This window comes from Mobula birostris, chromosome 8, assembly GCF_030028105.1.
Source record: "Mobula birostris isolate sMobBir1 chromosome 8, sMobBir1.hap1, whole genome shotgun sequence".
NCBI classification, from domain to species: domain Eukaryota; kingdom Metazoa; phylum Chordata; class Chondrichthyes; order Myliobatiformes; family Myliobatidae; genus Mobula; species Mobula birostris.
Window position 1 is genome coordinate 1,875,991 of NC_092377.1, and position 12,473 is coordinate 1,888,463.

Genomic DNA, 12,473 nt, shown 5'->3' on the forward strand with positions numbered 1-12,473 from the left:
CGTCTATCCAAATACTTAAATATCCGGTCCCTTAGAATACCTTACAAAAATTTTCCCACTAGTGATGTCAGCCTCACTGGCTTGTAATTTCCTGGTTTATTTAGAGCCTTTCTTAAACAGTTGAACAACATTGGCTAAGGATGATTTAAATATCTCTGCTTGGGCCTCTGTAATTTCTGCACGTGCCTCCCAGAGAGTCCAAGGGATTACCTTGTGAGACCCTGGGTATTTATTCAACCTAATTTTCCTCAAGACAGCAAACATCTCCTCCTCTGTAACCTGTATAGGGTCACTGAAGTCGATGGCTTTTCCTCACTTCTATAGACTCTGTGTCCATCTCCCGAGCAAATACAAATGGAAAAAATTCCTTTAAGATCTCCCCCATCCCTTTTGGCTCCACACATGGATTACCATTCTGCTCTTCCAGAGGACCAATTTTGTCCCTTGCAATCTTTTTGCTCTTAAATATCTGTAGAATCCCTTAGGATTCTCCTATACCTCGGCAGCTAGGGCAACCTAATGCCTCCTTTTAGCCTTCTTGATTTCTTTCTAAGTGTTCTCTTGCATTTCTTATACTCCATAAGTACCTCAGTTATTCCTACCTGCCTATACCTCCTTTGCACCTCCTTATTTTGCCTAACCAGAGCAATCTCTTGAAAACCAAGGTTCCGTAAGCCTGTTATCTTTACTTTCTATTCTGACAGGCACATACAACCTTTTGTATCCCAAAATTTCATTTTGGAAGGCCTCTCCCTTACCAAGTACACCTTTGCCAGGAAACAGCCTGTCCCAATCCACATGTGCCAGATCTTTTCTGATACCATCAAAATTGGTCATTCGTCAGTTTGGAATCTCACCCCACAGACCAGAGCTATTGTTTTGTATATTTACCTTGAAAGTAATGGCATTATGATCACTGGACGTCAAGTATTCCCCAACACGAACTTCTCTCACTTGCTCTGTCATATTCCATAATAACAGTTCAAGTATCGCACACTCTCTCGTTGGCACTTGTACATACTGATGAAAGAAACTTTCCTGACACATTTGACAATCTCTATCCCATCTAGACCTTTTACAGTATGGGAGTTCTAGTCAATATGTGGGAAGTCAAGATCACCTACTATAACAACCTTATGCTTCTTGTCTGCAATCTCTCTACAAATGTGTTCCTCTAAGTCTCTCAGACTGTTGGGTGGTCTGAAATATAGCCCCATTAATGTTGTCGTATCTTTTTATTCCTCAGTTCCACACATAATGCCTCAATAGATGAGTTCTCTGGTTTATCCTGACTGAGCACTGCCGTGACATTTTACTTGACTAGTACGCCATGCCTCCTCCTTTAATCCCTCCCACTCTGTCCTGTCTCACCATGCTCAAACTTTTGATTCTTGACTTTCTCTGCTCTTACCAATGTCTGTCTCCACAACCTCTCCACCAACTGTTTTGGCATTCTATTTCCCATCCCCATGCAACTCTAATTTAAACCCCACTCCCACCCCATGTAGCACTAGCAAACCTTCCCACTAGAATATTAGTCCCCTTCCAGTTCAAGTGCAAACCATCTATTCAGAACAAATTCCACCTTCCATGGAAGAGAGCCCAATGATCCAAAAATCTGATGCCCTCCCTCCCACACCAATTCCTTAGTCACATGTAAAACTGTATAATCCCCCTACCTCTGGCCTCACTAGCACGTGGCATGCGTAGCAATCCTAAGATCACAACTCTGGAGATCCTATCGTTTATCTTAGCACCCAACTCCCTAAACTCACTCTGCAGAACCTCATTACTCTTCCTATCTATGTCATTGGCACCTACATGGACCACAGCCTGTGGCTGTTTGCCCTCCTACTCAAGGTTGCTGAGGACTTGGTCTGAGATATCACTAACTCTGGCACCAGAGGCAATATACCATCTGGGAATCTTGTTCTCATCCAAAGAACCTGCTTTCTGTTCCCCTAACTAACGAATCCCCTATCATCACAGGTCGTCTCTTCTCCTCCTTTCCCTCTTGAGTCCCAGAGCCAGACTCAGTGCCAGAGACCTGACTGCTGTGACTTTCCTCTGCGAGGTCACCCCCAACCCCCAAACCGTATCCAAAGTGTTATACCTGTTGTTGAGAGCTGTGGCCACAGGGTTACTCTGCACTGGCTCCTTAACCCCTTTCCCCTTCCTGACTGTCACCCAGTTTCCTGTGTCCAGAACCTTGGCTGTAACTACCTCCCTATATGTCCTATCTATCACCCCATCTACTTCTTGAATAAGTCATAGAGTTAGAGCACAGAAACAGGCGATTCAGTCCATCTAATCCATGCCGACCCATTTAAACTGTCTTCTCCCATCAACATGTGCTGATGGGATTTCATCCGGATTTCATCCAGTTCCAGCTCTAACTCCAACTACTTAACATTGAGTGTTAGGAGCTGCTGCTGGATGCACTTTTCACAGTTGTAGTCATCAGGGACACTTGAGGTCTCCCTGTCCTCCCACATCCCACAACAGCAGCATTCCACTATTCTACCTGGCATCCCTACTGTTCTAACTGAGTAAATGTTAGTTAACTGAGTAAATGTTAGTTAACTGAGCAAATATTAGTTAACTGAATAAATGTTACTTAACTGAGTAAATGTGAGTTAACTGAGTAAATGTGAGTTAACTGAGTAAAAGACAACGAGGAAGATCAGAAGGAGTGGGCTGGCTGTTGGCTGTGTGCCCAGAGGCACAGAGCTCGGAAAAGGCGATGCAACAGACTTTTAACACCATAAATCAGTGCGCTGTTTTGTTATATCTCCCCTCTTGCTGTGAAACGGGGACACCCCTTTTCAACTTATTAGGGAGAGAGAGAGCCTGTAGTATGGTGAATGAGTAGTCTTTGGGGTGTGTCTTTATTGCTGCTTTGCTGCACACTTGAGTGCTCGGTGAGGGGGGCTGATAGTTTTTTTTGCTGGTGGGGGAGGGGGGATCATTACCTTGCTGCTGCTTGTGTGTGGGGGGAGGGATCTGGGGGGGTTTGGGGTTCTCATGTTTAACTGTCATTCATTCTTAGGGGCACTCCTCTGTTTTTGTGGATGTTTGCAAAGAAGACGAATTTCAGGATGTATATTGTATACATTTCTCTGACATTAAATGTACCTGTTGATGTAAAGAACGAAAAACAATGAATAAATTGTGGCAAAAAAATTACCTTCAGCTTTTTCACCTTCTCTCACTGAAGCCTCGAAGATCTAAAGGCTGAAAATCCCCACTCTAAGTATGTCCACCCAATGATGGCCACTCCACTTGCACTTGCCTTATTTTAATTTATTCTTGCCAATCAATCCCGATTGCCGATTGGCCGCAGCTCAAAACACTGATTGCCACAAGTCTCTGCCTTATCTACTCAATCAGTGAACCTGAGTGGGCTACAACTTCTCAAGCTTCAAATCTCTGATAGGCCGTTGGTCAAAAATTGATATCGGCGGGAGAAGAAGATGGCGATGCGACGCAGCGCGCACAGCTCTCTGGTGAAATGATATCGTATCTGTTAAATAGGGGCTGTGGACAATTCCAATTTGATGGAGGCAGACGTGAGAAGCACAGAGGAACATCTGGAGAAATTTCTGAAATGCCCGGTTCGCTGCCGCTGCTACTGTGCGATTGAGAATCTCCGGAGGGAAGGCCCTAAAATCCCCGGCTTTGCCTGCTGCTGGCGACCGAGGCTGGGGTCGAAGCGTTTGGCAGAGATGGTGCTCGGTACTTGGTGTCCGAGGGCTGATCAGAGCACGAAGTTTTCGGACGACTCAGAGTCGGACTGTGCTCAGACATGGCAGGGAGAGTTTTCTTCCTTCTCCCGTCTGTGTGAGATGTAGGACTTTCGAGAGACTTTGAACTTTTACTGTGCTCATGGACTTCTTCAGCAAGATATGGCATTGTTGCACTGTTGTAACTATATGTTATAATTATGTGGTTTTTGTTAGTTTTTCAGTCTTGGTCTGTCCTGTGTTTCTGTGATATCACACAGGAGGAATATTGTATCATTTCTTAGTGCATGCATTACTAAATGACAATAAAAGAGGACCGCGTGTCCTCCTAATCTAATCTTTCCTGTAGGGAGGTGACCAGAAAGGCACACAATACTCCAAATCAGACCACAGTGGAGGGACACAGATTAGAAGAAGTTTTGGTAGTTAAATTGCTCACCTTATTGTTTGCAGGCCCAAGGCCTGGCGAACCGCAGGGAGCGGGACCTTCCCCATGATGAACAACATGATTTCTGACCTTTGATAAGCAGGCAAAGTGTTGGCGAAAGCACCTGAAGAGAAACGGGAATTCACAAGCAGAGACAAGATTCAAGATTGTTTAATGTTATTTCCATACGCAAGTGTAAAGGACTTCAAAATAATTGTTACTCTGGATCTGATGCAGCACAAAAATTAACAATATCATAAAGAACACAATAATTAAATATGTATGATAGCTTATTAGATTGATCAGACACCACTTGGAGTACTGTGCTCAGTTCTGGTCGCCTCACTACAGGAAGGATGTGGAAGCCATAGAAAGGGTGCAGAGGAAATTTACAAGGATGTTGTCTGGATTGGGGAGCATGTCTTATGAGAATAGGTTGAGTGAACTCGGCCTTCTCTCCTTGGAGCGATGGAGGATGAGAGGTGACCTGATAGAGGTGTATAAGATGATGAGAGGCATTGATTGTGAGGATAGTCAGAGGTTTTTTCCCAGGGCTGAAATGGTTGCCACAAGAGGACACAGGTTTAGGGTGCTTGGAAGTAGGTACAGAGGAGATGTCAGGGGTAAGTTTTTTATGCAGAGAGTGGTGAGTGCGTGGAATGGGCTGCCGGCAAAGGTGGTGGAGGCGGATACAATAGGGTCTTTTAAGATTCTCCTGGACAGGTACATGGAGCTTAGAAAAATAGAGGGCTATGGGTAAGCCTAGTAATTTCTAAGGTAGGGACATGTTTGGCACAACTTTGTGGGCCGAAGGGCCTGTATTGTGCTGTAGGTTTTCTATGTTTCTATGTTTCATAAAGTGATGGTAGGTGTATGACTGTCTGTCCTTAAGGTGACTAACAGGAAATGATAAAGTAATGATGACTGGGGTGTGGAGGAGTGGGTTAGTGGGTGTAAGTGTTGATCAGTCTTACTACTTGGGGCAAGTAGCAGTTTTTGAGTCTGGTGGTCCTGGCATGGATGTAACGTAGCTTCCTCCCTGATGGGTAGGGGACTAACAGTCCATAAGCAAGGATGGGTAGGATACTTCATGATGTTACTGGTCTGTTCCAGCACCTTTCTGTATACATGTCCTTGACATAGACAGTTGCTAGTGGTGTGTTGGGCAGTTCTGAGCACCTGTTGTAGAACCTTCCTGTCCACCCCAGTACAGTTTCCGTACCATGCAGGGATACAGCATGTCAGTATGTTCTCTACTGTGCATTTATAGAATGATGTGAGTATAGATCTGCATAGTCCAGCTCTCTTCAGCCTTGCCACTAAATAGTGGCATTGAAGGAATGGTGAGCGGGCTTTGAAGTAATCTGTGAGCCTTGTAGTCTTGGTCAGTAAACAGACCAGTGCACAGATTAGACCCAGAGGACAAGCCACCCAGAATCAGAAATCTGAAACCCCCTCCTGTCCTGTCCCATCAGTACTGTCCCTGTGGTTCTGTACCACAGCTGGTGGTACAAAGAAAAATGCAAGTCTATATCTGGTAAAATATAGCAACTGTGTGGATGAAAACGTAGGCTGGCGAATTATTAAGTTCGTGGATGACAGCCGGAATTGATGACTTTGTGGATCATGAGGAAGGTTGTCAAAGGATGAAGCGAGATATAGGTACAGATACGGGCAGAGAAATGGCAGATTGATTATGATCGAGGCAAGATTGGAGGACGTGCACTGAGGAGAGGCTGGTCAAACTGGGGTGGTTTCCCCGAGAAGAGAGGGCATATGTGATAGAAGTTTACAAAATTATATGAGGCATAGATAAGCAGCCAGTATCTTTCTCCCCAGGATTGAAATGCCTCGCACTAGCAGGCATGTATTTAAGGTAATAAGGGGAAAGTACAAAGGAGATGTGTGAGGCAAGTATTTTTTGTTCAGAATGGTGGTATGGGGTGATGGCAGAGGCAGATAGCATAGGACTGTTTCAAAGACTCATGATAGGCACATGAATATTCAGAGAAGGGAATGATATGGTCATTGTATAGGGAAACCTTCCTTACACCATGAAGCTTTACCGTTAACTGAGGGCTCAGCAGACCCCAGGTTGGGAAGCCCTGGATTAGATGAATTAGGATTTACAAAGATGTTCTACACCCGGGGATAGCTGAAAGCCTCTGCCCCAGTGAGAGTGATGGACTTAAGAAGGAAAAGAATTGGTTGAATTAGTTTGGCATAGCATCCTGCCTGAAGAGTATGTGGTGTACATAATTTTCTGATGTTATTTCAGATTTACAGCATCTGATTTATTTTGCCTTTGGACTGCTCTACCTTTGCTCTCCTCCCCTGTCTATCCTCTAGGTGTTGGCTGTACTCCCCTGGGGGTCAATATTCAGAACCAACTTTTCATCGCAAAGCAACAGCTGAAGCTGCAGACCTGGCCAGGCCCCTCACTCACCGATGGTCTTGATGACTGCCTCCTGGAACAGCCGCTCCTCACGCTCCTTGACGACCTGGTTGCCGACGTCGGTGATGGAAGAACACTCGCCTGTCACTTCGTAGTCGATGCTGAGACGCAGGTGTCGGAGCAGCGTGTTGAACACCTCCAGTACTGTGGGTCCTGAGGAGGGAATCAGGCAGAACCAGAAAGGATATGCTGGCACTGGAGAAGGTCCAAAGGGAGCTCACGAGAATGATCACAGAAATGGAAGGGTTTGATGGCTCTGGGCCTGTACTCCCTGGAGTTTAGGAGAATGACGGAGGGATGTCATTGAAACCTCTTAAATATTGGAAATTCTCGATAGAGTGGACGTGGAGTTGGGGTTTCCTATGGTGGGCGAGTCTAGGACCAGAGGGCACAGCCTCAGAACAGAGGGACATGCATTTAGAACAGAGATGAGGATGGATTTCTTTAGCCAGAGGGTGGTGAATCTGTGGAATTCATTGCCTCAGACGGCAATTAGATTAGAGAGCAGGTGTAGGTGTATTTAGCGCTCAGGAGCAGAAAGACGGGTTTAATCACATTATTTTTGGATTGGTTGAGTGACCTCTGTCATGTGTTTCTGACCTGCGAGGAATAATCCACCACTGGCTATCGACATAAAAACAAAAATGGTGCACAAAAGTGGAATGAGTAAGGAGACAAGCTTCATACTCACCTACAGAGCCACCTGCTGCAATCACAGCTGACTCGGACAGCACCTCCACAATGCCAGTGCGCACTTTAGCGGCACTCTTACTGTTGGCATCCAGATGTCCCACCAGATGCTGTATGACCAGATGGGAATGCTGTGACTACAGGAGACAAGAGAGTGGATGGTTGAAGAGGATTAATAACAACCTTACTTTTTTCTTCCCTGATCCTCGTCCACACTATAGGTGGAATGTGCATCACGGTCACTGTGAGATACTGAGATATTCAGCCCCGTAATGCAGCATCTGAGACTCGGCTAACACATATAAGTAGTAACATGGAGATAAAATACCCTCAAAGTACAGGTTAGGTAGAGGCTACTGAGCAATAAAGATCTTCTCCATTTACAGTGGATCCCAGTTAATTGGACCGTCAGTAATCATGGCAGACATTTATTTGGGACAACTTTTAAAGAACAAAAGCTAATCAGGAAAATTGCCGGGATTCCCTTCATTTATTCAGTACACAATGCCACTTAAATGGGGAAGGAGATGGTTGCCAAGCGGGTTCTAAGTAACATCAGTGCACTTCTGTGGCTGTCAGATGTTACACAGCGCTTAGAGTGAAGTTTTTAAAAAGTGTCAGTTCTATTCCAAAAAAACATAGAAACATAGAAAACCTAGAGCACAATACAGGCCCTTCGGCCCACAGAGTTGTGCCAAACATGTCCCACCTTAGAAATTACTAGGCTTACCCATAGCCCTCTATTTTACTAAGCTCCATGTACTTATCGAAAAGTCTCTTAAAAGACCTTATCGTATCCACCTCCACCACCGTTGCCAGCAGCCCATTCCACGCACTCACCACTCTCTGGGTAAAAAACTTACCCTGACATCTCCTCTGTACCTTCTCCCCAGCACCTTAAACCTGTGTCCTCTTGTGGCAAACATTTCAGCCCTGGGTAAACACCTTTGAATCCTCATCACTATTTACACTCACAGATAGTTTTGTCTCATCCATAAACATGGGGATGTTATATTTGGTTCACTGAATAGCTTGGTGCAGAGATCTGATCTATGAAATCCCCACTAGGGAAGAAGCCCCTGGAGAAGAGGTGCTGGCTACCCACTCTATCTATTCTTCTTAATATCTTAATATACCTCTATCATATCTCCTCTCATCCTCCTTCTCTCCAAAGAGTAAAGCCCTAGCTCCCTTAATCTCTGATCATAATGCATACTCTCTAAACTAGGCAGTATCCTGGTAAATCTCCTCTGTACCCTTTCCAATGCTTCTACATCCTTCCTGTAGTGAGGTGACCAGAACTGGACACAGTACTCCAAGTGTGGCCTAACCAGAGTTTTATAGAGCTGCATCATTACATCGCGACTCTTAAACCCTATCCCTCGACTTACGAAAGCTAACACTCCATAAGCTTTCTTAACTACCCTATCCACCTGTGAGGCAACTTTCAGAGATCTGTGGACATGTACCCTGAGATCCCTCCGCTCCTCCACACTACCAAGTATTCTGCCATTTACTTTGTACTCTGCCTTGGAGTTTGTCTTTCCAAAGTGTACCACCTCACATTTCTCCGGGTTGAACTCCATCTGCCACATCTCAGCCCACTTCTGCAATCTATCAATGTCTCTCTGCAATCTTTGACAATCCTCTACACTAGCTACAACACCACCAACCTTTGTGTCATCTGCAAACTTGCCAACCCACCCTTTTAACCCCACATCCAGGTCATTAATAAAAATCACGAAAAGTAGAGGTCCCATAACAGATCCTTGTGGGACATCATTAGCCACAACCCTCCAATCCAAATGTACTCCCTCCACCACGACCTTCTGCCTACTGCAGGCGAGCCAATTCTGAATCCACCTGGCCAAACTTCCCTGGATCCCATGCCTTCTGACTTTCTGAATAAGCTTACCGTGTGGAACCTTGTCAAATGCCTTACTAAAATCCATATAGATCACATCCACTGCACTACCTCATCTATATGCCTGGTCACCTCCTCAAAGAACTCTATCAGGATTGTTAGACACGATCTGCCCTTCACAAAGCCATGCTGACTGTCCCTGATCAGACTATGATTCTCTAAATACCTATAGATCCTACCTCTAAGAATCTTTTCCAACAGCTTTCCCACCACAGACATAAGGCTCACTGGTCTATAATTACCCGGACTATCCCTACTACCTTTTTTGAACAAGGGGACAACATTCACCTCCCTCCAATCCTCCGGTACCATTCCCTTGGACAACGAGGACATAAAGATCCTAGCCAGAGGCTCAGCAATCTCTTCCCTCGCCTCGTGGAGCAGCCTGGGGAATATTCCGTCCTAATGTATTTTAATAACTCCAACACCTCCTTTCCCTTAATATCAACATGCTCCAGAACATCAACCTCACTCATATTGTCCTCACCGTCATCAAGTTCCCTCTCATTGGTGAATACCGAAGAGAAGTATTCATTAAGGACCTCGCTCACTTCCAGAGCCTCCAGACACATCTTCCCAATATGAAGAGCGTTTGATGGCTCTGGGCCTGTATTCACAGGAAATCAGAAGAATGAGGGGTGACCTCATTGAAAACTATCAATGGCTGTACCCATGAATAATAAGTACATCATTTTGGATACTGTTGATGGGGACGACCTACCAGGGACAAGTTGCAGTGGTTGCGTCTCTGGCACCAAGATGGGATCCTCAGTTCAAAAGGGAAGGAGGGAAAAGAGGAGATCAGTAGTGATTGGGGATTCAATAGTTAGGGGGACAGATAAGAGATTCTATGGAAGAGATCAAGAATCCCGGATGGTCTGTTGCCTCCCTGGTGCCAAGGTCCACGATATCTCGGATCGAGTTCTCAAATGTTGAAAGGCCTAGACATAGTAGATGGTGAAAGTATGTTTCCCATGGTGGGGGAGTCTAGGACAACAGGGCACAGCCTCAGGATAGAGGGGAATCCATTTAAATCAGAGGTGAAGAAACTCCTTTAGCCCGAGGGTGGTGAATTTGTGGAATTTTGTTACCACAGGCAGCTATGGAGGCCAGGTCATTGGGTGTATTTAAGGCCAAGCTTGGTAGATTCTTGACCGGACGTGGCATCAAAGGTTACGGGGAGAAAGCTGGGGAGTGGGGCTGAGGAGGGGATAGAAGGATCAACAATGATTGAATAGTGAAGCAGATTAGATGGGCCAAATGGCCTAATTCTACTCCTAGGTCTGATGGTCTTAAGGTCTTATAATAGCAGTTGAACGGGGCACGACTGCGCAAGCACGTGTGAGTTGGACCGTGAGGCAGCGGGAATGTTTAAAAGAGAGAAGTGTAACAGAGCGGGCAACGGAGTAGAGGGAGACAGAGTACGAAGGCTTTGGCTCGAGCTGCTTCGGTGAGCAGAGACTGAGGAAGAGCTTCACTCCAAGTGAGGTAAGGCCAGGTAATTTCCTTTAATAAATCTAATTATCTTAAGTGTAAGTAATGGAGACAGCAGTTAGGGCAGTTGACTGCTCTGTTTGCCGTATGTGGGAAGTCAGGGCGAGCACAACCGTCCCTGATGACTACACCTGCGAAAGGTGCATCCAGCTGCAGCTCCTGACAAACCGAGTTAGGGAACTGGAGCTGGAGCTGGGTGAACTTTGGATCATTCGGGAGGCAGAGGCAGAAATAAACAGGAGTTACAGGGAGAAAGTCACCGCTAAGAGTCAGGAGACAGGTAGCTGGGTGACTGTCAGGAGAGGGAAGGGGAATAGACAGAATGAGCAGAGCACCCCTGTGGCCGTTCCTGTCAATAATAAGTACATCATTTTGGATACTGTTGATGGGGACGACCTACCAGGGACAAGTTGCAGTGGTTGCATCTTGGCACCGAGACAGGACCCTCAGCTCAGTAGGGAAGGAGGGAAAAGAGGAGAGCAGTAGTGATAGGGGATTCGGTAGTTAGAGGGACAGATAAGAGGTTCTGTGGAAGAGATCGAGAATCCCGGATGGTCTGTTGCCTCCCTGGTGCCAAGGTCCGCGATATCGCGGATCGAGTTCTCAGTATTCTCAAGAGGGAGGGTAAGCAGCCGGATGTCATGGTCCATGTAGGGGCCAATGACGTGGGTAGGAAGAGTGAGGAGGTCCTGAAAGGTGAGTTCAGGGAGTTAGATGCCAAGTTAAATGACAGGACTTCCAGGTTAACAATCTCAGGATTGCTACCAGCGCCGCGTGCAGGCGGGTTTAGAAATAGTAAGATAGCGCAGATCAACACGTGGCTGAAGACATGGTGCAGGAGGGAGGGCTTCAGATTTATAGATAATTGGGCAGTTTTCCAGGGAAGGTGGGACCTGTTCCGGTGGGACGGATTACATCTGAACTGGAGGAGGACAAATATTCTTGCAGGTAGGTTTGCTAGAGAGACTCCAGTGGATTTAAACTAGATACAAAGGGGGAGGGGAACCACAGTGTAGAAACAGATGTAGGGGAGAAGGAAGAAAAAGAAAATAGTAAAGTTGTTTGCACCGTTAGTGATAAACAGAGAGTAAGAGGTGGAAAATTTCTTAAATGCATTTATTTTAATGCTAGGAGCATTGTAAGAAAGGTGGATGAGCTTAGAACATGGATTGATAACTGCAAGTATGATGTTGTAGCTATTAGTGAAACATAGTTGCAGGAGGGGTGTGATTGGCAACTAAATACTCCTGGATTTCGTTGCTTCAGGTGTGATAGAATCAGAGGGACAAGAGGGTTAGGTGTTGCATTGCTTGTCAGAGAAAATATTACAGCAGTGCTCTGGCAGGATAGATTAGAGGGCTCGCCTAGGGAGGCTATTTGGGTGGAATTGAAGAATGGGAAAGGTGTAGTAACACTTATAGGGGTGTATTATAGACCACCTAATAGGGAGCGAGAATTGGAGGCGCAAATTTGGAAGGAGATAGCAGGTACTTGTAGTAAGCACAAAGTTGTCATTGTGGGAGATTTTCATTTTCCACACATAGACTAGGAAGCCCATACTGTAAAAGAGCTGGATGGTTTGGAGTTTGTAAAATGTATGCAGGATAGTTTTTTGCAGCAATACATAGAGGTACTAACTGGAGAAGGGGCAGTGTTGGATCTCCTTTTAGGGAATGAGATAAGTCAGGTGACGGAGGTATGCGTTGGGGAGCACTTCGGGTCCAGTGATCACAATGCCTT

General features: G+C 45.7%; 1 protein-coding gene across 3 annotated transcripts in view; it reads right to left on the reverse strand.

Moving 5' to 3' along the window:
• The window catches only part of LOC140202111 (protein EFR3 homolog B-like), a 280,457-nt gene that overhangs the window by 114,295 nt on the left and 153,689 nt on the right, over positions 1–12,473 (reverse strand). For all 3 annotated transcript variants that reach the window (XM_072266969.1, XM_072266968.1, XM_072266970.1), the window contains exons 9-11: positions 7,317–7,452; positions 6,617–6,778; positions 4,183–4,294 (exon numbers count right to left, since the gene is read on the reverse strand). In XM_072266969.1, coding sequence (XP_072123070.1) covers positions 4,183–4,294; positions 6,617–6,778; positions 7,317–7,452 — 410 coding nt within the window. The remainder of the gene's footprint in view (positions 1–4,182; positions 4,295–6,616; positions 6,779–7,316; positions 7,453–12,473) is intronic.